Source organism: Lycium barbarum, chromosome 2, assembly GCF_019175385.1.
Source record: "Lycium barbarum isolate Lr01 chromosome 2, ASM1917538v2, whole genome shotgun sequence".
NCBI classification, from domain to species: domain Eukaryota; kingdom Viridiplantae; phylum Streptophyta; class Magnoliopsida; order Solanales; family Solanaceae; genus Lycium; species Lycium barbarum.
This window is the reverse complement of record NC_083338.1, coordinates 2,077,344-2,103,537: the sequence shown is the minus strand read 5'-3', so window position 1 is coordinate 2,103,537 and position 26,194 is coordinate 2,077,344. Positions and strand designations below refer to the sequence as shown.

The 26,194-nt window shown below is 32.0% G+C and overlaps 2 protein-coding genes across 2 annotated transcripts; both read right to left on the bottom strand.

Annotated features, from left to right (window-relative positions):
* Positions 1–2,343: 2,343 nt before the first annotated feature.
* On the bottom strand, positions 2,344–6,392 carry LOC132625827 (non-specific lipid transfer protein GPI-anchored 15). Its single transcript, XM_060340407.1, has 2 exons — positions 5,964–6,392; positions 2,344–2,562 (listed from the first exon to the last, which is right to left on the bottom strand). The coding sequence occupies exons 1-2, from the start codon at positions 6,316–6,318 to the stop codon at positions 2,546–2,548; spliced, it is 372 nt and encodes a 123-aa protein (XP_060196390.1). The 5' UTR covers positions 6,319–6,392; the 3' UTR covers positions 2,344–2,545.
* A 1,562-nt stretch (positions 6,393–7,954) lies between these two features.
* On the bottom strand, positions 7,955–13,936 carry LOC132625826 (glutamate decarboxylase 4). The gene is made up of 7 exons (XM_060340406.1): positions 13,730–13,936; positions 13,098–13,302; positions 10,992–11,192; positions 10,080–10,294; positions 9,182–9,435; positions 8,765–8,817; positions 7,955–8,645 (listed from the first exon to the last, which is right to left on the bottom strand). Exons 1-7 carry the CDS (start codon positions 13,813–13,815, stop codon positions 8,175–8,177), a joined length of 1,485 nt encoding a protein of 494 aa, XP_060196389.1. The 5' UTR covers positions 13,816–13,936; the 3' UTR covers positions 7,955–8,174.
* Positions 13,937–26,194: the final 12,258 nt, after the last annotated feature.

Here is a 26,194-nt window from a genome sequence, read left to right as displayed (position 1 = left end):
CAAGTTTGCAAGAATAATGAATATTAATCTTATTTATTAGTAGTAGCCTAATACATAAATTAGAAATAATTGGTTATGTGTGAATTGAATAATTAAATTAAGTTAGATACTATTTACAATTATGTAACTTTATATTGTAAGGCGCATACACATAATACTACTTCGTAGACGGTTTTGGTGTATGTTCTGTGTTTCAATTACCTTTTTTGACCAAAAACATTTGTTGAAATTCATATTTTTTTATCATCATGCTACAAACAGTTGTTGATGCGGGAAAATGGGTTGTCACAAACTACTATTATTTAGGATAACCAAAAAAGAAAAAAAAACACATATATATATATATATATATATATATATATATATATATATATATATATATATATTGAATAAACAATCTTGTTAACATAGAAATTCCTAAATAAATAGGGACATTTGAGATATGGAGCTTGTCAGGGGCGGAGTAAGCCCTTCGAGCGTGGGTTCGGCCGAACGCAGTAGCTTTGGTCCGAACCATATATTTTTATTAATTTTTTGTCAAATATGTACAAATTATTAATTTAGAACCCCGAATTCACAAGTTTCAAATCCTGGCTCCGCCTCTGGAGCTTCTTGGTTACTAAGTTTTAAATATATACATTGTTCGTGGACTTCACCATTGTTGATCACTTCAATATTGCTTTGGCTCTATCCGGTTCTTATAATTTTGGTGCAACATAATTGTTTTTGTTACCTCATTTAATTTGACTTGCAAAACTTAAGTGCTATTTATTTCCTTAGAATTTTAAACATCGCCAAGTAACTATGAAGTTGTGCTAATACATTGTATCTAGAGTTGCTTGAGATCTAACTTCTGAGGAGTCATTTACCTATTTGTATTCTTCAGTTTTCTCACTGATAAAAAATGTACAACTATACAACTGAGTTCATGGAGGAATTAAATTAATTATAAGTGTAGTGTTTCACTTAGCTGGAAACATGATAAGTGTCATTAATATGCTGGTTTTAATTTATTTATTTTATTAGAAAACGTAACAACATCTTTGTACAAAAAAGTTGTTATAGTATTTTCTGCTTGAAGGATACAAAAGTCGTTTAACTTTTGATGAATAATATGGTAATTCAATTTTTCCCTTTCAGGGCTTCCTACTTATACAATAAAATATGATATGATGATATTACTATTAATGTGGAAGATCAAAGAAACAAACAGTAATGAATAAAATAGCTCTGGATATTACTATTTTCCTTGCTATGAATGGGGAAGATGAAAAAAAAATAATGAATAAAGAATGAAATAAATATAGGTAATAACTAAGCAAATTTACACCTACAATGATTATGGGTAGATAGAAGAATTTCTCTACATTCACTTTCAATGTACTATGAAGTAGTAATTATTTATTCAACGAAATGGTAATTATTTATTCAACCTTTATGCAATTTAAATTTTAACTATTTATTAAATTTTGATTCAGTAGGGGAAAAATTTTAAACTAACTTTAAAGGTGGGGGCTTCTCACTTTTAGTATAATATGATGTTTTGCAAAGATGGGATACACTTGATGGATGCTCGATTTAAGATATATATCATGAGTTTTGACATTCCAAAATAGAGGAAAAACATATGACCATGTCTCACAATCCGGCTAATGATATTATGTATTATTTTTTTTTGGACTGTACAAAAGTTACTTATTACCGTATTACGTATGTGTTTCATATTAAATTGTTCCTTGATTTGAGACTATTGAAGTTAGGTAGACACTGTTTTATTCTTTTTTTTTTCTTTTTACTCAGTTAATAGGATAATAGAGAAGTCTCAGACTCTCAATTAGCAGAATTTAAACTCATGATACTATAGTTCGAGCTGTGACTTCTTAATATCTGTAATGTCCTTTCCGAAATAATCAAAAGTTATTGATTTTAGGGTTAATAAAAATTTTGGTCCCTCGGTAATTGCTAAATTCTTATGTGACTAAGCAAGTTAACCTTCAATTAATTGAATTGTGCACTTTTTAATCCATTTGTTTATGAATATTCACAAATTTTGCCATAATTATTAACCGTTTCATCACTTAGTAACTTATGTGTTATGATAAGTTGGTAGTGTTACTCCCTATTTGTGTTAAGATAGTTTCATGAATAGTCAAGTATAACATATTTTCTACCAAAATGGGCAAAAAACCACTCATTATAATTAACTAAAGGTTAAATATATTGAATTATGTATCACAAAAATTAAAAGCGTAATTTATCAATAACTTATAGACCAAAAGTGCTACTATCCTTGATTATATTTAAACTTACCTGAACAGAGGGTCAATTTATTGGAATAGGGAAAACAAGAAAGCTAATAGTCCATTTAATCATCTAAACACGATGAATAGAGCTATGTAAGTGTAGTACATTTGTTAAACATAACATCAAACTAGCAACAATTTATTTTATAGCAAACTGGAAATACTCTAATATTTATGAAACATAATAACACAAGCAGCTGGAAATTCATCTTTATTCCTCCACCCAAGCTGAGACTCTAAGCTCATGGAACCGTATATCCTGCAAGGGTATAAAGAAGAATTTGATTAATGATTTGCTGAACAAGAAAAATAGAGCCCAAATAGGTAACCAAGTGAAGTGGGCTTTTGAATAAATGGGCTAATATTTCAGTTCTCAAGCCCATACACCTTTCCCCACTCCTTTTTTTTGCGCGGAATGTCGTTCAAAGGCACTGGTCTTTAATTTTCGTCCCTCAAATGGTTAGTCTTTAACTTTTGTCCTTTGTCTAAAAATTGATGGTCTCTTATTTTGCTTTTGTCTAGCTAATTTGTTGTCATCTCTCGAGCCGAGGGTCTACCGGAAACAGCCTCCCGACCCCACAAAGGTAGGGGTAAGGTCTGCGTACATCCTACCCTCCTCAGAACCCACTTGTGGGAATACACTCGGTATGTTATTGTTATTGTCCTTCAAAGGCACTTGTCTTTAATTTTTGCGCCTTAAATTTTTGTCCTTCACCTAAAAACTCATGGCTTCCGAGTTCGAATCCCCGCTCAGTCAAAAATTAAAAAAAAAAATCGCAAGGCAAAGTTTGGCCAAAAGTCTACCTTCAGGAAAAAGTTAAGGTAAAACTCTGCCTTAAGGCTTAATTTTTGCCCGAATAGGTTTATTTTGCCATAAATCTCTGCCTTGCAAAAAAATAAAAATAAATTGAGGACTGAGCCAGTATTCGAACCCAAAACCTCAGGATATTAGATGAAGAGAAAAAAAATTAAAGACCAACAATTTGAGAGACAAAAATTAAAGACCAGTGCCTTTGAAGGACAATCGTGCAAATGACTCTCCCACTCTACACATTCAAAAAGCCCAAAGATTCATTTAGGCTCAATTTGAGCCCATATTATTCACAGTTGGTGCAAGCGCACATATAGCGGATTTTGGGAAGGGGCAAAAAGCATATATGTACATGGTAAGAGGTTATATTTACAGAACATGATGATATTTTTCAGTTTACAAAATATATTAATAGATTTGTTACAAAATCTATACGAATTAGGTAAATTAAAAAGAAACAAATAAAACACACTAAATAAGGTAAGTAAATCGTTTTACTTATTTTATCCACTTTTCTCTCTCCATTCAAAATTTAGAGATATAGTTCCCTAATTTTCTCCAACTTTTGCTTCCTTATTTCATCCACTTTTCTCTCTTCATTCAAAATTAAGAGATATTGTTACCTAATTTTCTCCAACTTTTACTCAAAAAAGTCCATTATAATCTGTAATTTCTATGTACAAAGTTCATACACCAAAAAACATTTATGTATAATTTTCGTATGTAATATGTATAATTGTATAGATCTTATAATTTTTATATATGAAATATGTATAAAAATTACATGTGTATTTTGATTATTATAAAGTACATATAAAATCTAATCAAAGTATGTATAAATTTTGAGAATATGTATAATAAAATTGTAATTGATACAAACCAGATTCTATACAAAGTTCATGCACCAGAAAATAAATATATATTAATTTTTGTATGCAATATGTATAAATCTATAAATTCGTTATAATTTCTACGTATGAAATATGTAATAAAAGTTGCATGTATATTACGATTATGATAAAGTACATATAAACTGTATAAAATCTGATCAAAGTATGTATAGATTATGAGAAAGTATATATGTATAATAAGTTTTCTGATTGATACAAACCAAATTTCATCCACATTTCATACGCATATCAATTTTCAACATTTTTAAGACTAATTGATATCAAATTTGTTCGCATTTCATACACATTGTGTCGCATATATCTAAAAAATGACATATAGCAGACTCCATACACATTTCATACATATATTAGCTTTCAACATTTTTTAAAACTACAGTTTATATAATTTATACAGATTTTCAAAACACAATGATCATATATAACTCAAAACGATACAAATCAATTTTTATATACAATTAATACACTAGTTAGTAATCAAAATTACTTTGTAATATTAGTTTGAAAATTTATACTAGGAGAGAAGATAGATTTTAGGTATACTTTGTAATTTTGTTGGTATGTTTTGTAAATAAGAAAAAATATCCTTATGTTTTGTAATAAAGAGTCTTAAATAGGTATTATTAGGTTATTGTCCCCTTTTGGGAATCCCATTCAGGTATCCACCTAAGTTAATAAACTTTGTAAGTTTAGCAGCTTCAAACTAAAGTTGCAAAAATATCCACGTCTGAAGTTGCAAATTAGCTTGAAGTTTGGCATATTTTTTGTGGAAGCAAACTTCTAGCAAATTTTGGAGTGCTTCCCCCTTTAATTGCTTGTTACACGAAGTTTTTGGGGAGCCATAAGTGTTTATATTAGAGAATTAAAGTGTTTCGTCCAACTTTTAAGAAAAAAAAAGTGTTTTTGAGTAATAGCAAAAGTTATTTTTTCAGATGCTGAAAATAGTTGCTTTTCGTCAAAAACACTTTTGGAAATTAGAACCTCAATCATGCATAATTTACTGGTCTAATTAGGGTGTACAAGGAAGACCAAAAAATCACACCAAAACGGGAAAAAAAAAAAAAAAACAGATTAGTGATTTGGTATTGAATAAAAACAAAACAAAAAAAAAACCCGGCTGTAATAAGTTTGATTTGATTTTAACTACGAAAAATCAAACCGACCCGATATATGTTTTACAATTTTTTAGTTATTTTTTATACATATATAATACACAAATACCTTTATAACTTTATCAAAGTTTTAGTTTCATAATAATTTGACACCAGGTTTGGACTTATATTTTTAGCCCATCCAGCAAATTAAAAAAAAAAAACCAAAACTACTTTTACACGCCTAAAGGCCCAACAGATGAACAAACTACTATCAATTTACTTTCATTACTATCGTTGAAACTTGAAAGCTAGAAATATTTTGGCGTTGTTATTAGTGTACTGCATGTTTAACTTGGGAAAAAGAATTCTTTTGTTCATAACCAACAAAAGACAGAGAAAAAGGGCCAAAAAATACTTATTTTTGGTCAAGCAAATGCTATTGTAAGATGCTTTACATCAGCCACAAAAGAACCCGAGACAAATCGAAATTGAAAAACCCGAATTTTGTTGGTTTGATTTGGTCTATAAATTTTAAAACCCGACAAGATTGGTTTGATCTGGTATTTGAAAAACCCAAACTAACACGGTTCATGTACACTCCTGGGTCTAATATTGACAAAAGTGATGCTTTTCAAATTGATTAGTCAAGCACAAAAATGTTAATCTTCAAAAGTTTTTTTTTTTTTTTTTGAAAAAACACTCCTGACAAGACATTTTTCGAAATAAGCTGATTTTAGAAGTTGCTTGACAAGCTATAAAAAATCTTATGAGACGTGATTGAATTAGTCGAGCAAGTGGGTACCAAATATCAAGTGGCTGTAAAAACAAAAACATTTGTTACACTTACGTCCACATTTCTTTCCAACAGGCCTATTCTTGATGTTGCACCTCTTTGGGATAGTGATAGCAATAGCAGGATTGGCTCCAGCATTTTTGGCTTCTGGTGACAATATTGCAGCACATAGACACTTTGGAGAAGTCTTTAGCAATGCCCCAACTTTGCCACAACACATTGGAGGGACTTTAGCCCTTGCATTTTTAGCTGCACCAAGACATGGGGCTAGGCTAGCAGCTGGTGCATTTCCACAACTTCCTCTTCTTCCTGCTGCATTTGCTTGAGGAAGAAGTGAATTGTTGTTTATGGATAGCAAGTAAATGAGTAAGGACACAAAGCAAATGTTGTAAATGTAATTGGAAGCCATGACTTTGGTGAAGTGAAGAAGTCTTTGTTTCTTTGTGAGTGTGTAAATGTGGTTGGTGGTGTTATGGACTTAGTGGCTTGAGTTTATATAGGGGTTTTATTGTGGAGGAGTCACTTTTATTCTTTTTGTATAATCATTTCGCGTTTGGAGTTCACTGGTTCTACTAATTCAGATTCGTGTCGCATAGGATTCATTTAACCCTATAAAAGAAATTAGGAATTAGCAATGAAATTTATCGTCTATCTATTGCCAAATAACCCGAAGTTAACATAAGTTTTTGATCATTCATCAGCAATCCGTCGTTAAATCATAGGATTCACGATAGCTTCTTCCTTTTCAGCGACAGAAATTATGTGTTGCGAATTCTTTCTTTCTTCCTTTTTTTTTTTTTTTTTTTTTTTTAGTGCGAAAACGCTCCCCCGTCAGGGAATTTTTCATTCTCTCTTGAACGCAAAATCTCTAATTAAAGATAGAAGGATTTTATTCATCTCACACCTCTAATGTTGTGGGAGAGTTTCTTGTGTGATCTTTGAAATGTGAAAAGGGCAACGGATTGATATTGATTTTTGCTTAGTGGGTTGGTTGAAACTATACGTGGAAAGTTGGAATGGTTAAGTTCGTGCACTAAATCATTCAGTATTTCAGTGTTGTAATGATTTTCTTCATAAGAAATTGACACATTGCATTGTACGAAATCCAGCATATTGTATTTGTCTAGCATATCCAATAACTTCGTTATCATGTGTTTTTCTTTCTTTTATTTAGGGTAAAGGAAAATAACAAGATGAATATATAAGAGGCTTATTGATTACTGTCTACTGAAGAGAACAATCTGTGAAGCAATAGTTATAAAGAATATAGTCTAATTTTTAAACACGATCAACAAAATATACACAAGCAAAAAGCAATTGACACATGGCTTTTGTTAGTTGCTGGGCAATCCAAATTAAATATGTCTGGCTGGAAATATTGAAGCTTTCTTTGGGCCTATAACAAGACTCGAAATCTTGTGGCGACGTATATATAGTCAATTTTGAGATCATTATATGAGGAATTGTCATGTTGTGCGTATACATTTGTAAGCTCAATCATCAGCTTCGGTTATATGAGTGTCTGAAATTAGGTTTGTCATCTAGTTTCGGATAAAATGTTGAAATTTGGTATTTGCTTGTACAAGCAAATTTCAAATATTTTTATCAGAAGTTTGGTTGGCCAATCCCAAACTTCAGACATTTTTGTCTGTACTTTAACTTGATCAATCCTAAACTTCAGATATTTTTATTTGAAATTCAACTTGGCATTCGTGCTTTATCTTGAATTACCTCTTTAAAATTTCCAACTATGCTGCCATTGCTTGTACTGCGACTTAAGATAAATTCACGATGCAATGATTTTGTTAAGTTTTATGTTTGGTTGGGGTGGAAAAAGTAGGAACCACACTAGTCTTTTTATTCTTAGACAGAACAAGAGGAGGAAGTCTATGCTTTTGTTTACCTTTTTAATTGTACAATTCAAAAAGAAGAAGAAAAAGATACTACCTTATATATAACTTGAACGAATAACAGAATTTAAGTGCCAATAAACAGAATGAAACAAAAGATCAAAAGTCCCACAAAAGACGTAATAAAAATAGGTGTAACATAACAATAATAATATTAATTCAATAGAACAAATGGCGAACATGTGTTCTAAGAAAAAGTTACCATTACAATAAAAAAAACTGATGATATACAGTCATCATCCTTAATCAACTTTTGTTAGTTACTCAACGAAATTTAAGAGAAAAAATAACCGAAAAATCATAGTTTTGTTACTGAATAAAAAGTTATACTTATTCCTTTAACTACCACCCTTCTCTAGCAAACAGCAGCTTTCCTAGCTAAAACAAACTTCTTCCAAAAATCAGTAACTTCCCTTTGAACTTCAAGATCTGTTTTCTTTCCATTCTTGATCATCAAATTCTCCCCCGTCTCCTCCATTTTAGCACTCAACCTAGCTGGAAGCGTGTCGAGCTCGTGTAGCACCTTAACAATGTCGAGCACAAGACGCTCAGCCAGGGTCCGGGAGAAGTCCTCCCGGATCACAACGCGCAGAACTGTGACATGCTGCGCGTCAGCTGGCATGGTGTAGGCCGGGACGATCCACCCGAACCTACGGAGCGTCTCGGAGACCTCGAATTCATTGTGAAGGCTATTGTCCTTTAGGGAAAAGGCTACCAAAGGGACACCTTCATCCTTTGAGACTATGTTGAAACGTCCTGTTTTTTCAAGTCCTTCCCTTAGTACAATTGCATTTTCACGACAATTCTCCATTACGTTTCGATATCCCTGCAATTTGTCAAAGTTGACTAAATTATAAGTATCTAATTAAACATTTTATATTCATGAATCACGAGTTTAATTAATTTTAGTAATGTCACATGATTGATTTTGTTTTTAGGGATTACCTCATAGCCCAAGCGGATAAGCTGATAATATTGAGCAATGACTTGACTTGAACCTACATTCCCACAAAAATTTATGTTATATTGAGGCTTAGAACAAAATTATAACAATTTTAATATATAACAATCTTATTTAAGAAAAAAGAGCATCATTCTTTTTTAAGATAAATTAGAAAAGAAAATACGCTACGTATATTAGGATGGAAGGGAGTAAAACCTTACAAGACAGAAAGAGTTGAGGAATCAAAGGAAGAATAAAGAACTTGAGAGATCACGAAAAAAAAACTAAGCTGCGAATTTCGAATAGCTCCGAGCTAACATAATTTTTTTTTTTAATATTCTGTTGTTAATCTGTCATTAAAAATGATTAGCTTTGTCCATAACTAATTTCTGTTTTTTTAGTAGTTGATCGAAGTTTACCTTTGGAGAAATTGAGAGTAAAAGTAGGTTGATCAGCACCAAGATAATTGATGTGGAAAATGAGTTCTTCAGGCAAGTCTTGTTTGGTCCTCCAAATAACCCAACCAATACCAGCATAGACAAGCCCATACTTGTGGCCACTCACATTGATACTCTTCACTAAAGGAAGCCTAAAGTCCCACTCCAACTCTGGGTAAAGAAATGGAGCAATGAATCCACCACTTGCTGCATCCACATGAATTGGTGTGTTCCATCTGCCCAAAGAAAAAGAATAACAAAATCATAAATACTCATAGTTTAATTCTTTTGCTAAAAATATTTTTTCACCTTTTGCAAATCTAGTGCAAATTTCTTTTCCTTTTGCTTCCTATATTTAAGCAAATACTCTAGTATAGTAGTTAATACTCTTACTAGTTAACCATCTCTCATTGTAACAAAACCTTATACACATATTTGACTAGGCATGAAGTTTAAGAAAGAAAGAGGAATTATCTATATAGCCATCCATCAACTGCTTAAATTAGAAATAGTCGGTGAATATTTATGTGTATATTTATTGTTCAATATGTGTTTAACCGTGCATAATCAATATATAATTTATGTATATCGGTAAGAAAAAGTAAACAGTGAAACTGGTCGGCTATTTGCGTAAAGATGCATTTGCCATGTAAGCCAAATGTATGCAAAGTGTATCAAAATTATATTTTTAAACGACAGATAGTGAGAGTTTCACATGTCTTTTCATTTAAATGAATGGGGTGGTGAGAATCCGACAAGCCGCGTCATTAAAGATAAAATGAAAATTTTAAAATAAAATAATCTTTTTCAAGACACACTATTACTACACATAAATTGGAATGAAGGGAGTATCAATAATTAGAGAGTAGAAGTATTTTACCCAGTTTGCTTGTTCTTTTCAATCAAGAGATCATTCAAGAGCTTGACATCTTCAAATTCTCCATTAAGAGTTGAACCCAAAATTGCAGCAACACAAATAGTGTTCTCATCTACCATCTCCACAGCTTGGACTGGATCCATCACATAGTACCCTTCCCTTAGCTTCACTTCTTTCAATTCCACTTCAAAGTAGTTTGCAAATTTCTCCCAACACACCTGAATAATAGGCACAGAAAAGGTGAAAACTAATTTTACTCCATATTACATGTTCTTGAAATGTTTGTGTGCGTGTGGGGACTGGTCAAGACGTTAAAACTTGTGATTTTAAACATGAGATCTTATAACATTTTAGTGAGGCGGCTAAAAAAATATCACTCGCCTAGCCGTAATTGTGTACCGCTGTTGTCAGTGTATACCAATGTACAACAAGTGCATAATATATAAACATTAATTATACACAAACTATATAGTGATTATACTGGGTCATTTGTAAGAAAACAAATATTATAGTTATTTTTTTATCGTGGGCTTTGTTGGTTTGTTGTGTAGTGTAAGAATCTCTTTAAACATGTCATAACATTTTTGCTATAAAAAGCTTCTCATTTAGGGTGAATTGAAAATACTTAAGTAAAATATTATTTCGAAATAAGAAATGTTATTCTCTCTAAAGAACAAAGTAAAAAAAAAATAGTGTCATACAAGCCGGAATGAAAGGAGTATTGTTTCATAATTACAATTTATGAATATTTTAGATCACGATCTAACGATCTCGTTTGAATAAACTGAAAATCGTATGAGAAACAGTCTAAAACTTTATAGACCTTAAGCGATAGTTTTGTCAGTCTCAAGGTTATATTATATCTAGTGTCACAAGATTTGTATATCCAGTAGAGAGACAAGAGGAATATGATACCTGAACATTGGCACCAGTGACAATATTGGGTTTATCATAAGGTTTGCCCTCAGCTTTACGTTTGTTTTGCCAGTTTCTCTTGAAAGCAAGGCCTGCTAGCATTATGGCCTCAGATGAGCCCACTGTGCCCACACCTATTGCTGTTTCTTCCTCTTCCAAGGGTGCGTTGAATAAACGTGCTATCATGTTCACACACCGATTCTGCAATTTATATATTTATATTTATTTAAACAAATATCGAGCTTTATAATCTAATAATACATTAAAAAAATGTAATTATGGGGTCCTAATTTTTTTGGTAAGCATCTACGCAATCATAATTAATGAATTGGTTTAGATCTGACGTTTACAACAAAGCATACAAAATTTATGATGATTAAGTCATAAATTACATGAAGACCGTATATAATAAATAATTATGGTTTATTCATAAGAGTGTATGTAAAGTCATGTATCGTGTACTCTTTAGGTTGGTGTAAAACACAAGTGCGAAATAAGTTTAATTTTTTCGTTTTGTTTCTGAAATATAAATTATACAAAAAGACATGATTTAGAATTGCATTCATTTTCTTCTAAACTTATTTAGTCATCCATCCAAAGAACCGGTCCTATTTTATTTAAGGAGAATTAATTTGGCAATCAAAATCCAAGGTGCTTCTCTCTTTTTTTTTTTTTTGGGGGGGGGGGGGGGGGGGGGTAATATTATTTGGATACTATTTAAATCAAGTAAAAGGCAATAACGTTTTACTAATATTCTGATTTCTAAATTGCAATTTTTTTCTATTAATCCAATAAGAAACGTGAATTAATTAATTAATCAACATAAAAGCCTTCGCTTTAAAATACTACTGAAGGCTGTCAGCTTTTCCGTGTAATGCGGTCGTCAAACTTATAAAAGTCATCTAAAGTTCTTTTATTGACACTTTTACCCCACTTTCAACTTTTTCTTGTCATAAAAATTTGACCAAAATATTACAACAACAAGCCTAGTATAATCCCACCATGTGGGATCTGGGGAAGGTAGAGTGTACGCAGACCTAACCTCTATCTTGAAAGATAGGACGACTGTTTCCGAAAGACCCTCGGCTCAAGAGAGGAGAACAAGAGAGGAAAAATAAGACAAAAGGTTAGATATGACCAAAATATTAATCAGGAGAAAGAGTTCGTGATTTTGGGATATTAGAGAAAGGAAAGGGCAAAGAATACAGAAAACATTTTCTTTCACACACCTTTTAGAAAACATTTTCTTTCACACACCTTTTAGTTGAAAAAAGAAAAGTGCCACCTCCGTCTCAATTTAAGTGTCTTGGTTTTTTTTTTTTTTATCTGTCCTAAAAAAGCCTTTTTTTTCTATATTTAGTAAGTTATAATTCAAACATCCTACATGACAAGTTTAAAACTACACAAATGACATTTTAGTACATTAGAAATATTTTTAATTTAGGATCACGAGATTTAAAAATCTCTTTTTACTCCTTAAATTTTGTGCACAGTCAAATTAAGACACTTAAATTAGGACGAACAGAGTATTATGTTTTTTCTTCAAATTTTCTCTTGTTTTCTTTCAAAACCAAACTAAAGAAAAGAAAACCATGTGGCTTTCAACTTTCACTGGTTTCCTTTCACTCTCTCTTTCTTTCCCCCGGTTTTCCTAACATGATGCTTCAAGTATTAGAAGCAGAAAACACACATAAAACACATACAGAAAACACACATAAAGACACTAACTTTGGCTCAAACTCTATATTTATGTTTAAAAAATTACTTAATATATATAAATAATTTATCAAGAATTCAGTAAGTTGTATTTTTTAGAATTTAAAACCCATAAACTCAAATTCCAGACCCCCCTCCGAATCTATGGTATTAGTTACGGGTTTGGTAGAAATACAAAAAGATTAACTTAAAATGTATAAATAATCCTACAGTCTCTAATCTAGAATGTTATTCGATCTGTGTTACAAATTAAAATCCATACACTTAAAAATTCTGAATCTGCCTCTGATTTTCAGTGCGTGTAACTTAAATCCAAAATCATAATCTGATTTTCAGTGCGTGTAACTTAAATCCAAAATCATAATGTTTGAGAGAGAGATGAGAAATTGCCTGAAGCTCAGTGGTAACAGGGTATTCATCCATGTCAACATAGTTCTTGTTAATGGCAGCCATCATAAGCTTATCACATTCTGGTTCCATCCATGTTGTCACAAATGATGCCAAATTCAGTCTTGGGTTCCCATCAAGCATCAATTCATCGTTAATTATTTGATATGCTGCCTCTTTTGGTATCGAATTCTCCTGCATCTCGAACCTTAAAAACAAATAACAATAATGTTAAAACAAGAAAAGTTCACAATTTTCAATTTTTTGAGCTAAGATATTGTACAAAAGTTAGTAAAACGTTATGGTCAAGGACGGAAGTAGAACTGACAAAGGATGGTCAGGTGAATACTCTTTGTCGAAAATTATATTTTGTAAATATTATATGTAGATACAAAATGTTGAACACCCTTAATGTTATTAGTGGCAGACGGACAATATAAGAAATGACTAATGAGTTCATATTTCAATAAATAAAAGATTCTGAACCCATAATTTTAAATGTGTAATGAGTTCAACAGTAAGAACATAAAGATTGAACTCATCAAATCGGTCTCTGAACGTTATACACACATATATACTAAATCTTGGACACTCTTAACGAAATTTCTAATTTCGACACTTATTATGGTGTTTACCTTGGAAGGGAAGCTCGAACATAGCGAGAGGCAAAAGTGGAGTGTACGGAAACATCAGACTCAGAGGAGGTTTTTGATAGAACCATGTTGGTAATATGTAGATAAAGAACAAGAAAATTTTGAGAGAACAAATGAACTTTAGACTTGTGTAAAAGAGAAGAGAGTTATAATAACTTTGTTTTTTGGTAATTGCTTGGAGGGAAAGGGAGAAAGGGCAATGGTATTTATAGTTGTCCAATTGATGACTTTCTTGGAAGATAATTCAAAGGCATAAAATGGAAAGAGAGGAATCTTCCAATTGGTGCATATTTGTGACTTGCGAGGAACATGGAAATTGACCTTATCGAAAGACTTTGTGAAAGAAAAAAAATTAGCCATGTTGACCACGTTGTTGTGTGCTTGAATTGTTATATGTTGAGCTAAGTCCACGAAATATTTTGTGCTTTCAATAATACTATTGAAAAGTAATTGTTATATTTATTGAGCAAAGTTCAAAGAAATATTTTGTGCTTTTAATAAATGCTATTCAAAGTAATAATATGTTCGTCCATTAAACAAAAAGGAAAGTTTCTTCAAGTATATATGACAAGTTTTCAAAGGTTAAGGTTGCGTGTGTTTGAGTTTTTGCAAAAATAAGTTTTACTAAGTAAGTTTTTGAATATTTTTAATGAAGTGTTCGTTTTGAAAAGTTTTTCCTGAAAGACAGTAGTAACTCTTTTTTTTTTTTTTACTGAAGATTTTCAACCTCTGGAATTGAAGTAATTTCTAGAACAAATTAACTTTAACGAAGTTTCTATATGGGAAATGTTCTAGTAGTAACTAAACCAAATTTTTGTTTACCAAGTACTAGTTAAACCAATATGCGCATTTGGTAAATACATCAATTCCTAATGGAGTAGCTAATTTCAAAGATTTTGTTCTTTCAAGAATTTAAGTGTCGTGCTTAACTTCTCGTTTATCTACAAGGCACAATTTTATCTTTAACTTCTCATATATATATATATATATATATATATATACTAGTTCAACAGGCTCGTGCTAAGCCCGGACCCAAAGTCAAAAGTGAAAATTTCTAAATTCAGTTATAGTATAATTTGTATCACACTTTTCTATTGCATAATTAATTTACGGTAGTAGCACGTTAATTATGTTATGTCTTGTCAATAAATTCTTATAAGAATCGAAGTCTTAATCACATAATTGGATAATGTTTAAAAAGAAGACGATTTTTATGAAGAAGCTAGTTTGGAAGGGAATTAACAAATAATAAAGGCGCACACATGTGATTAAATATTCTAAAAAACTAAAAAAAATTATCAGCATGCAATTAATCATAACTCCATGAAGATCATAAATTGGGAACATTTGGCATTTTTATGAATTTGTGAGCATATAATTTCTTTAGCAATAAATAGAAATCGATTTCTTTTGGTATTTATTACTTTTTCACTATGAATTCCATGTGACAAGGAGTTATGTTTGTTAAATGTGATGATTTAAGCTTCGAATCTCAATGTTCTTATAAAAAATAGTGAACAATAAATAAGTATATTTTAATATAAAGACCAATTTATTGTTAAATTCACAAAGTTGTACATTAAACAATTGAAGATTCTACAAGCTGTTAATCAGAGAATTTACAATGTTCTTGCATGCAATACATGCTTTACTTAGGGTAACACCAAATTTGGATAGAGTATTATTTCGTTATTAAACAATTACGACATGATTGAAAAACTTAGACGTAAATAAGGGTGAAGTTAATCAACTTTCCCTCCTAATTAATTTTTTAAAGCGGCGTTTAAAACGATAAAATGACAGATAATTTGAGACGGAGAGAGTAGCTAATCATATTGTCCGTTCCTGCTTTTCATTTTTCGAAGACATCAATTTTGAAATTTGTCTTCCTTTTTTTTAAAAAAAAAAATTGTGTTAGAACATTATACCTAAATTTATATTTTCAAAATAAAAAGTTACACAAAAAACAAGAGCAGAGAATTAAAAAAAAATTGTGTTAGAACATTATACCTAAATTTATATTTTCAAAATAAAAAGTTACACAAAAAACAAGAGCAGACAATTTAAAAATAATTTCAGAATTCATCGGGTGAAAAATATCATCTCCAGAGTAATGTTAAATGTCAAATGAATTCGTCACATTCAATTTTTTCCAATCTAGTTATACACAGTGACGTGTGGGATCTTCCCAATTCAGAAATGCTAGCATTTCTAAAGGGCTGAAGTTTTTTAATTTTTACCAAATTGTATGTGGCAATGTTAGTAATAAAGAAGTAAAGTAGGGGTAAATATGAAGTATAAAAAGAAGCTATGATCATGTCACCAGAAAATAGTTAGTTTGAGGGATTGCATATTACCGAAAAGGGCTTCACAGTACTTTGTTTTACTCCAACACACTTTAGTGGTTTGAAGCAATAAAGGGCAGAGATAGGGGTAAATTTAGAAGAACAAACTTTTTAGTTGGCTATCCTAGTTGCAATGTAACCTGAGGACGACAAAAATAATTCGATCCTCCTTTATCATATATAGTAATAATATGATCCAAAAGTCTTCATAATTATCTTTTGTCTCAAATATATTCCTTCCTCCAACGTTGTCTAGCTTTGCTATGATATTTTGCATAGTAAAATTACGTTAGATAAATAAAAGATCCAAATTTACTCTTAATGTGTGAAAGGAATACTCAAATAAATTAGTGTTAGGAGAAATAAGAATACTCAAATAAATTAGCGTTCGGAGAAAGAAGACATTCTTCGAAAAGTGAGAGCCATGAAAAGCATATATTCCTCTTCCTAGTAATAATAACTACCAATGAGACCCACTGAATTGATATATTCCACTGTCTACTTACCTTTGGCTCCGTTGGTTTTACGCATTTTCCTCTCTACATTTTATTCTTTTTTGACAAACGATGTCTTGGAAAGGGGAAGTACTATGAACAAAGTTAAAGCCAAAGTTTACTAGAAGAAACTAATGAGTTGTCATTTGGTATTTGGTATCCACTTTGGGTTTTGATTAATTCGGGCGTGCGTCATGTAAGGGAAACACTCCTTATCAGGTGCGGAGCTAGAGACCAATGTATACACGTTCGCTTGAACTCAGCAATTAACCTTGGTCGAAACACGGTATTTATCTTATGAAATTCATTTAACATATAGAAATTATTAATTTAGAACTCCGCAACTTAAAAAGGCTAAAATCCTGAACGCCTAAGCTTTAAATTCTGATTTCGCCTCTTCTCTTACCAAATTTTTCTATTTCAGGATTCGAATCCGAGACCTCTAAGTAAAAGGGATTATTTTTATCCAGCTACAGTGGCGGAGCCACACTATGCCAAGGGTGTTCATCCGAACCCCCTCGGCGGGAAAAAATACTATTTTTACAAGGTTAAAATTATTTTTTATGTATATATAGTAGATGCTGAACCCCTTAGGCTTCTTCGTATGTTTAATTTTTTATATTTTGAACCCCCTCGGCGAAAATCCTGGCTCCGCCACTGTCCAGCTATAACCCCGGTGGTTGTGCTAATCACTTAGAAGGCTTTTGTCGGTGGGATTTGAATTTTAAATGATTATTTTCTCATGTTATGATTTTTTTGGAGGAAATGTTGCTGAGAACTAGTGATTTAAATAATTGAGATGATAATATCACGAATTGTTTTAATGTAAGATGACAGAACTGAAACCAAAATAATACTAATGAACCTATATATTATTGTTCTATAAATACTCTTGAAATATCGATATTATAGTACTAGAAAATGAGATAAATGGGAAAATTCAGGTTTTATAATAAGAGTTTAAATACCTATATAAGGTCGGTGGAGCTAAAAATGATTTATTTAAGTTTTACAAACATGTTTTGAAGTACCTCATGCAAAAAATACAGTATTTTTCTTTTTACATTTTTACATGCACAGGGTATATAAAATCTGAAAATTGATTTAATTATGTCTTTGATACATTTGAAAAATGGGGACCAATTATAACGTATAATAAACATTAGGGATAGAATTGGATTGCCTAATTAACTTTCTACCCTCCCTATGCAAATTGTCAAATTGGCGGTGTTTCTGACTTTTTTTTTTTTTTTTTAACATCCGGTGCATATCGCTTTGATGCCCGACTAATTTGATTCGGACCAGAAAGTCCCACTTAAGGGTGTCAAGTAAATTATAGTAAAGACGACTTCATTCTCGAGACTCAAACTTGGACTTCTAATTAAAAATGGAAGAATATTTACCACCCTTCAGGACCTTTAATGGTGATGTTTTGACTTTTGACATCAGGGGCGCCGGCGACATGGGGTGCAAGAGGGTTCAATTGGACACGATTTGTCAAAAAATTATATTATTTGATATAATATAAATTCTCTTAGTTAAATTTCTGGCTTTACTACTGTTCGAAGTCATCAATGACCATGTAGAATAGAAAATTCTTGCTAGTAGTTAGTTATGACACAATTTTACCAATATAAATATTCCGAAACTACGGAATTACCAGATTTTGCAAGGAAGTCAATAAAAAATGTTTAATTCAGGAGAATGCCAAACTAGAGTAACAATAGAAAAATGAAAAACAGAATATATGCCAAACAAAGAATGCAGAATTAAAGAATGACCATAAAGAATCGAAGTCCATAATCTAAGTAATGGAAATTATCGTTTGTATTAAAAAACTAAAATAGTCCACTTTTTTAAGGTATTTTTTCCTACAAAAAGAGGTAACAATAAGGCAATTATATCTCAACGTGTTCTAAATCAATATGAAATATAAGCAATTCTAATATTATACATTTGTACTTATTTCATGTTAATTTATGTATTTTATTTCTATATGTTTAAGTGCAATTTTACTTTCTATATATAACCAATTTTCAATCCTTTATTTGTGTTTTAAAATCTACTTAATGTGTATAAATAATTTATCCAGCACTCAGTAAACTGTCTTTTCTAAAATCTAAAACTCATAAATTCAAAATTCTAGCTCCTCGTTATAAACCTAACTTACGTACGTAAACTCTAGCTAGTCATAACAACTTAAAGATTTAGACTTGTTTATTTTTTCAAGTAAAAAGAAAGACTTCTGACCTTTTTCCTTAAGTTTGTTCTACAAATTAAAGTCAATATAATAAGGCTCATCCGCAAACCTGATATAAAAGTAGATTGGTATATGACCACTCTAAGACAAAGAAACCACTCATATCAGTTTCTCAAGTCTTTGTGAGCTTCAATATATGAGATATTATTTTCAAACAAGATATGAACGTTGAATTGAGTGAAAAATCGACTAGTTGATGAGTTTTTTTTTATGACATTAATATTGTAATTATATATTACTGGACCTTCTAATGTGTTAGCTCGAAGTTTAGTCAAATGCTCTATTGCGAAATTAGATTTGATTACTTTAGACTTTATATTTTCAAGATGGATTTTAAATGATGTTGATATATCATTTGACTCTTTGAGATCTCTTACGAATTAATATGGTGAAGTTGTTCTTCGTTGACCAAAAAAAAGTCTGAACATTTATTTCCCCAATTATTGGTGAGTTTTCAGAGTTTTTTGTTTTTATTTTTTATAAAAATAAAAGAATATTCCTTCAGTGTCCAATCCTGAGAGGCGGCGGTTTATCCTGTAGTGGATGTCAGCAATTCAAGTCGACTTATCTCCAACTCATTAACTTAGCCGATATAAAGCTTTATGATAGCACTCAATTTTGTTCTGAATAATGTAAAGTAGCTTTAAACGCGATAAAAAAGAATCGCATGTATTTTCTCATCTCAAACCATAACTTAACTTTTAGACCGATTTCAAAATCCTTAAATTGGAGAGAAAAAAAGATTAATATGCATTATTGAAATTTTAGCCTAATAATATATAAACTTCAATATATTCCATATGGAGATCATACTAATTATGAAGACATATATTAACCATTAAAGGTTTGGATAAGTATTTATCCATTCTTAATTAAAAATTCTAATTCGAGTGCTAAGAATAGGAATACTTTATCCTAAAGCGAAATTTTTCGATACAAATCCGGATTAGTACAGTGCCCTTAAAGCGGGAATCCAAAAACAAGTAGAAAAACCATGAAGATACATCAACTTCGAAATTTCAATTATTCTTTTAAGAATTCTCTCTAAGTTCAATACACGTATGTAGTACTAATATTTTGTTGGGAAGACGAAACTTCCTTTTCTTTTCTTTATTATATTATCTTTAATAGATCAGTTCAATTTTGCGCTTCGATGTTTCAAAAAATGAATTTATTAATTCCCATTCGCGTTTGTGCTAACGAAAGTGATAACAGTATTCATTTTTTAAGGACAGGACGGTGCACATCTTTGCACACCTGATTTTTTTTTTTTTTTGGGGGGGGGGGGGGGGGGGGGACGTAATGCCAATAGTCAAAAGAGAGAAAAATGTCACCTTACCCCTTTACAACTTTTTTAGTTAAACTTAATTAATTTTCCTAATAATATTTCCATTTTCCCCCTCCCCCCTCTCTTGTCACCAAAATCTTTTTAAAAAAGACTTATTTAGAGACATTTCTAAATAATGATATTTCCATTTCCCCCTCTCTCTTTTCAACAACATGGCTATTTAGAGACATTTCCTTATTATGTTGGTGCATGAAGAATCGGAAGGAACTTTACCATGAGTTCTACTGGGGAAAAAACTAAAGTTTACTAGTATAAATTTAATCCTATATTCACAATTTCAAAAGTAACTGAGTTGATTAATATTAAATCCTAAGTTCGCTTCTAAGTGCATGCGTTATGTTTCAAATATATATATATATATTTCTCTAATTAATGGATGTTATGATTTAAGAACTAATTATCTATACCCAAAATTATGTCCGTAATAAATATATATATATATATATATATATTTATATGTATGCTTTCAAACGAGTCCTGCGTTTTGTACTTTTTAAATGTTGAACGCTAATACGAAATGTTTAGAAATAGACGCACTATCTTACGTTTTTAACAGTTTAGTTAAAGATGAAGTGAATGAGTCCTGTTCAACATAAGTTTGTAATTGGAGAAATAACTTTGACTAAAAAAAATAATAATAATAAGTCAAGGGTCAACAAATGATTTTTTTTTTTTAAAAGCCCCTTCCTCACCTGTTTCCAAAAACAGATGATTGTTTGAAAAATTAGGGACAATCTTGCTGTGAAGGGACAGGCTTAATATTATATTATTTTTATAGAGAAAAAAATACTTTGGGTAATAATGTGTGCATTTTATGGGTTTAAAATTAAAAGATTTTACAGTTGTTCTCGGCAATGAATCTGACCTGTATTAATACTTTTCTCAACTTAAAATATAAGTCAAATTTTCAACGGTCTTTGAAAATTATGAATATATTCTTCCTTTTAATTCGAGCTTTGTCACTGCTAAAAAATATTTATTTCCCACTGACTTCCCACTGAAAAATGTTTAGTGGCTACTTCCCACTGAATGTCGATGAAAAAACCTAAATAGTAATGCTTTCAAATGAAAAAAATTAGGAAATTGCTCATCGTTTCAAAGGGAACCTGTTTCCCATCATGTGTTTTCTTAGTGAGCTGGTTCAGTGGGAATGAGGTGGGAAAATTATATTTTATAATACAAATTTCTCACCGAATGTCGATAGGAAAAATCTATGTTTCTAGTAGTGTGTCTTAGGTTTTGACCAATCAAATGAGTAGCGAAATTAAACAATTTTAATCTTGTTATAAAATATTTTAAACTAAAAATTTGATCAATTTAACTTATATTCAATGATAGTGTATGAATTCTTGATTTGGTTTTTGAAATGCGTAGTAAAATATTTCTGCCTTGGTCAAGACTAACAACTTTTCTTTCTAACAACATTTCTTTCATCGTGTTAAAAGTTAAAACTAGCAACTTTTGTGTGAGATAAAACTCTTTTGACTTGATCAAAACTAACCACTTTTCTTTCATCTGGATTATAGGCATTTCTATAAGGAGTGATTATGGATCTTAGCCCATTTTGTTGTGGTTTTGATTGGGCAATTTGCAGGATTGTCCTTCGTTGGGGTGGTCTTTAATTTTTATCCCTCAAAATGGTGGTCTTTAAATTTTGCTCTTCAGGCAGAATTTGCATGGCCAGAAATTCTGCACGTGTCCATGCAAATTCTGCCTTAAGGCCCAAATTCTTCCTTGCATGGCCAGATTTGCAAAATTCTGCCTCGCGAAATTATGCCTTGCCATTTTTATTTTTTTTACTGAGCTGGGGTTCGAACCTACAATCTCGGGGTGTTAGACGAAGGGCAAAACTTAAAGACCACCAATTTGAAGGACAAAAATTAAAGACCACCCAAAATGAAGGATAATCCGCGCAAAAAAAAAAAATGGTTTTGATTCTTAAGGAAGACTAGTATAATACACGTAGCCCAATATGTTTTGTATCACTTGAGTTTGGCCCGTATTATTAGTTATCACTTATCTACTTCTACTATCTAAAGTTTTAGTTATTGTTTCTTAAGCATTACTCATTTTCTTTAGTATAATCATCTGCGCCCATTCGGAACTCATAGAGGGAAATTGTCTATGATTGTTCGTAATTAGATGGGGCACCAACAGTATGTAATACAGTAAAACGGAATTAGTAGCTGGTAGTTTAGAGATCTAGATGCATACACAAAAAGAAGATAGCGCTTGGGTTCGGTTATAAGTACTCGACGATGTGGTGGCACACAGTTAATCTCTAGATAAACGCATGGGGTGATGGGCCATGTGGAACGTACTTAGTCGAGGGGAGATTATTGGGCGCGAGAATAATCACACACCACATATAAAAAGTTAGAATGCTCTTTCAATGGCGGAATCAGAATTTGCGATAAGGGGGCTCAAAATATGAAGAACTAAACACACGAAAATCCCAAGGGGTTTCAACATCTACTATCTATACATCAAAAATAATTTTAACCATGCATAAACAGTGTAATTTTCCGCCGAAAGGAATTCGGATGAACCCCTTAGCTATATGTGGCTCCGCCCTGTGCTCTTCATGGTATAAGACTTTAAGAAAAATTACAGAGACTTAGCTAAAAATGATCAATATCACACCCCATCAAGAATATATTTGAGTTGGACTAACCCAACAAGAATATTATCCTTTGTGTTTCTCTAATATATCCCAACAAGAACGTTACATTACAAACCCTTTTAGGTGTTCTCATTTCTCTCTCTCTTTTTTCTTCCAACTTCTACATTAAACTTTAAAAAGTTTTGCATCTTCATTTTGAGTGGGGGATGCATAGGTGAGAAAAACGTTTGTTCCAACATCCAATAGCTGAGTGTTAATAGTTAATCATGGAATATCAACAAGCACTTGTCAGTTGTCACTTGTCAGCTACGTAGCTTCACGAGTCATTTCTCTCATCACATGATGGACCACCACCAATAAACTCTTGTCAAGCTAGCTGTATATGCACTAGAAACAAATATTTTTTAGAGAAAAACTTATGGTCTAATAAAATATAAATATTAATGCAGCTATCATAATCTCATTAAAAATAAAAAGAAGTTTAAAGTAAAAATATTTTTAAATATAAAAGTACTGTTTACCTTAATTTATGTGGCACGCTTATTTTTTAATCTATTCTAGCTGGAAAGAATGTCATCATTTTTTTTATATTTGAAAATAATTTAATTTTAAAATTTTCGTTTATCCTCGATGAGATGATTTATAACTACACAAATATCTAAATATTATTTTAGATCACAAGTTTTAAAAGAGAATATTCCTATTATGTCAATGCAAATTGAATCGGATAAGAACGGAGAGAAATAACCAATCGACGAAAGAACATGAAATCGCTCTGTTTAAACAAGAGTACAAGAAACGGAGAGATTATTTGGAGAAGAATTCATCTCTGAGCAGTGAGCAATCCTCCCCTCATGAGATAGCTTTTAGGGTTGAGCTAGGTCCAAAATTTATTTCTTTACATGGTATTAGAGCCTCCAGCCCGCCCAATTCATTATTTCCGATGTTGGGCCCCTCATCTTATATTGTCCACACTCCAAATGTCCAGTCTCGGACATGGGGGCGAGGGGGGTGGGGTTAAGATTACAAGGTCTCTCCTTATATGGACTTGGCCTGACAATCACCCTCCCCTCACGCCCATTTTGTTGTGGTTTTGATTAATAAGCAAGAGGGCAATTCGCAGGAATGCCCTTATTTTTGGGTGGTCTTTAATTTTTTTCCATTAAATTGGTGGTCTTTAATTTTTGGCCTTCGTTAGAATTCCTTGATTTCGGGTTCGAACCCCCGCTCAGTCAAAAATTTAAAAGAAATTCGTAAGGTAGATTTTGGATTCAGGCAGAGTTTTGTTACCTTAAGGTAGAGTTTGCAGTCAAACTCTACCTAATAAGGTAGAGTTTTGGCTACAGGCATGCCAAGGCCTAACTTTGCTACAAAACTCTGCCTGGCGAAATTATCTTTTTTTTTTTACTAAACCAGGGTTCGAATCTCAAACCTCATGGTCTTAGGCGAAAGGGCCAAAAATTAAAGACCACCAATTTGAGGGACAAAAATTAAAGACCAGTGCATTTGAAGGGCACTCCGCACAAAAAAGTGTAAGCAAGACTAGTATATTACACATAGCCCAATATGTTTTGTATCCCCTTTTTTTTGCGCAGACTATCCTTCTTCTGGGGTGATCTTTAAATTTTTCCCCTCAAATTTGTGGTCTTTAAATTTTTCCCTTCGCTTGAAAAGGTGATCGAAAATATTCTGAGGTTCTGGGTTCGAACCACTGCTCAATCGAAAAAGAAAATAATTTCTCAAGGCAAGGCTTTGCAAAATATTATGCCTTATGCGGCAGACTCTGCCTTAAGGCATAATTAAAAGTCTGCCCCATAAGACAGAACTTTTCCTTAAGGCATAGAATTAGCCTTATTAGGCAAACTTTTTTTATGCTTTAAGGAAAAGTTCTGCCTTATGGGGTTTTTAGTTATGCCTTAAGGCAAAGTCTGCCCCGTAAGACATAACTTTACCTTAAGGAATAGACTTTGCCTTATAAGACAAACTTTTACTTATGCCTTAAGGAAAGTTCTGCCGGCAAAGTCTGACCCATAAGGCAGAGCTTTTCCTTAAGACATAACTAAAAGTTTGCCTTATAAGACAAAGTTCTGCTTTGTGGGGCAGACTTTTAGTTATGCCTTAAGGCAAAGTCTGCCGCATAAGGCATAACTTTTTGCAAAGTCTTGCCTTGTGATTTTTATTTTTTATTTTTATGACTAAGCCAGGATTCGAACCCAGAATCTCGGGGTATTTTAGGCGAAGGGTAAAAATTAAAGAGCAGCAATTTGAGGGGCAAAAGCTAAAGACCACACCTAACGAGGGGCAATCATGCAAATTGCCCTTGTATCCCTTGAGTTTGGCCCGTATAATTAGTTATCACTTATCTACTTCTAAAGTTTTATTATGGGGAAAGATCACGGATGCCCCCTCAAATAAAAATAATTACCCGCCCATACCCCCATTATTTTCGTGTCCCCAAAATAAATTAAAAATATTTACCCAAGATGCCTCCGAGTTATGATACCAACATGGTATATAAATATACTGAGATGGTGTCATGAAAGATGCTTCAGTCCTTCTCTTAGTCCTCCATGATACCATCATGGTATATAAATATACTGAGATGGTATCATGGAAGATGCTTCAGTCCTTCTGTTAGTCCTCCATGATACCATCATGGTATATAAATATACTGAGATGGTATCATGGAAGATGCTTCAATCCTTCTCTTATTCCACCATGATACCATCATGTATATAAATTTATCGAGACAGTATTATGAATAATCATGTTCATTTATTAAAAATGACACTTTTTTTGAAAAAAAAGTCTCTATGATACCATCGTCTTATATACATATACCGTGATGGTATCATGAAGGACTGCTTCAGTCCTTCAATGAGACACTCCTTAGGACCATGGTACCATCATGGTATATAAATATACTGAGATGGTATCATGGAGGATTGTTTCAGTCTTTTTCTTAGTCCTCCATGATACCATCGTGATATATAAATATACTGCGATGGTATCACCGAGAGGAAAGGATTTGGCCGAGGGGTATGTCGGGTAAATATTTTTAGCCGGTGGGGGTAGAAGCAAAAATAGTTTGGAAGGGGACATGGACGGATAAATATTTTGTATTTTGAGGGCAATTAGTGATGTTGTCCCTTTATTTATTGTTTCTTAAGCATTACTATTTTTTTTTAGTATAATCATCTGCGCCAATTCGGCACTAATAGAGGGAAATTGTCTATGATCGTTCGTAATTAGATGGGGCACCAACAATATGTAATACAGTAAAATGAAATTATTAGCCGTTAGTTTAGAGATCTAGATGCATACACAAAAAGAAGCTAGCGCTTGCGTTCAGTTATAAGTACTAGACGATGTGGTGG

Coding starts and splice junctions, on each gene's coding strand:
- LOC132625827 (XM_060340407.1), bottom strand. CDS start 6,318: ATGGCTTCCAATTACATTTACAACATTTGCTTTGTGTCCTTACTCATT.
- LOC132625826 (XM_060340406.1), bottom strand. CDS start 13,815: ATGGTTCTATCAAAAACCTCCTCTGAGTCTGATGTTTCCGTACACTCC. Junction 9,436..10,079: donor GAAAAGAACAAGCAAACTGG/GTAAAATACTTC, acceptor TTCTTTGGGCAG/ATGGAACACACCAATTCATG. Junction 8,818..9,181: donor TACTCTCAATTTCTCCAAAG/GTAAACTTCGAT, acceptor GTGGGAATGTAG/GTTCAAGTCAAGTCATTGCT.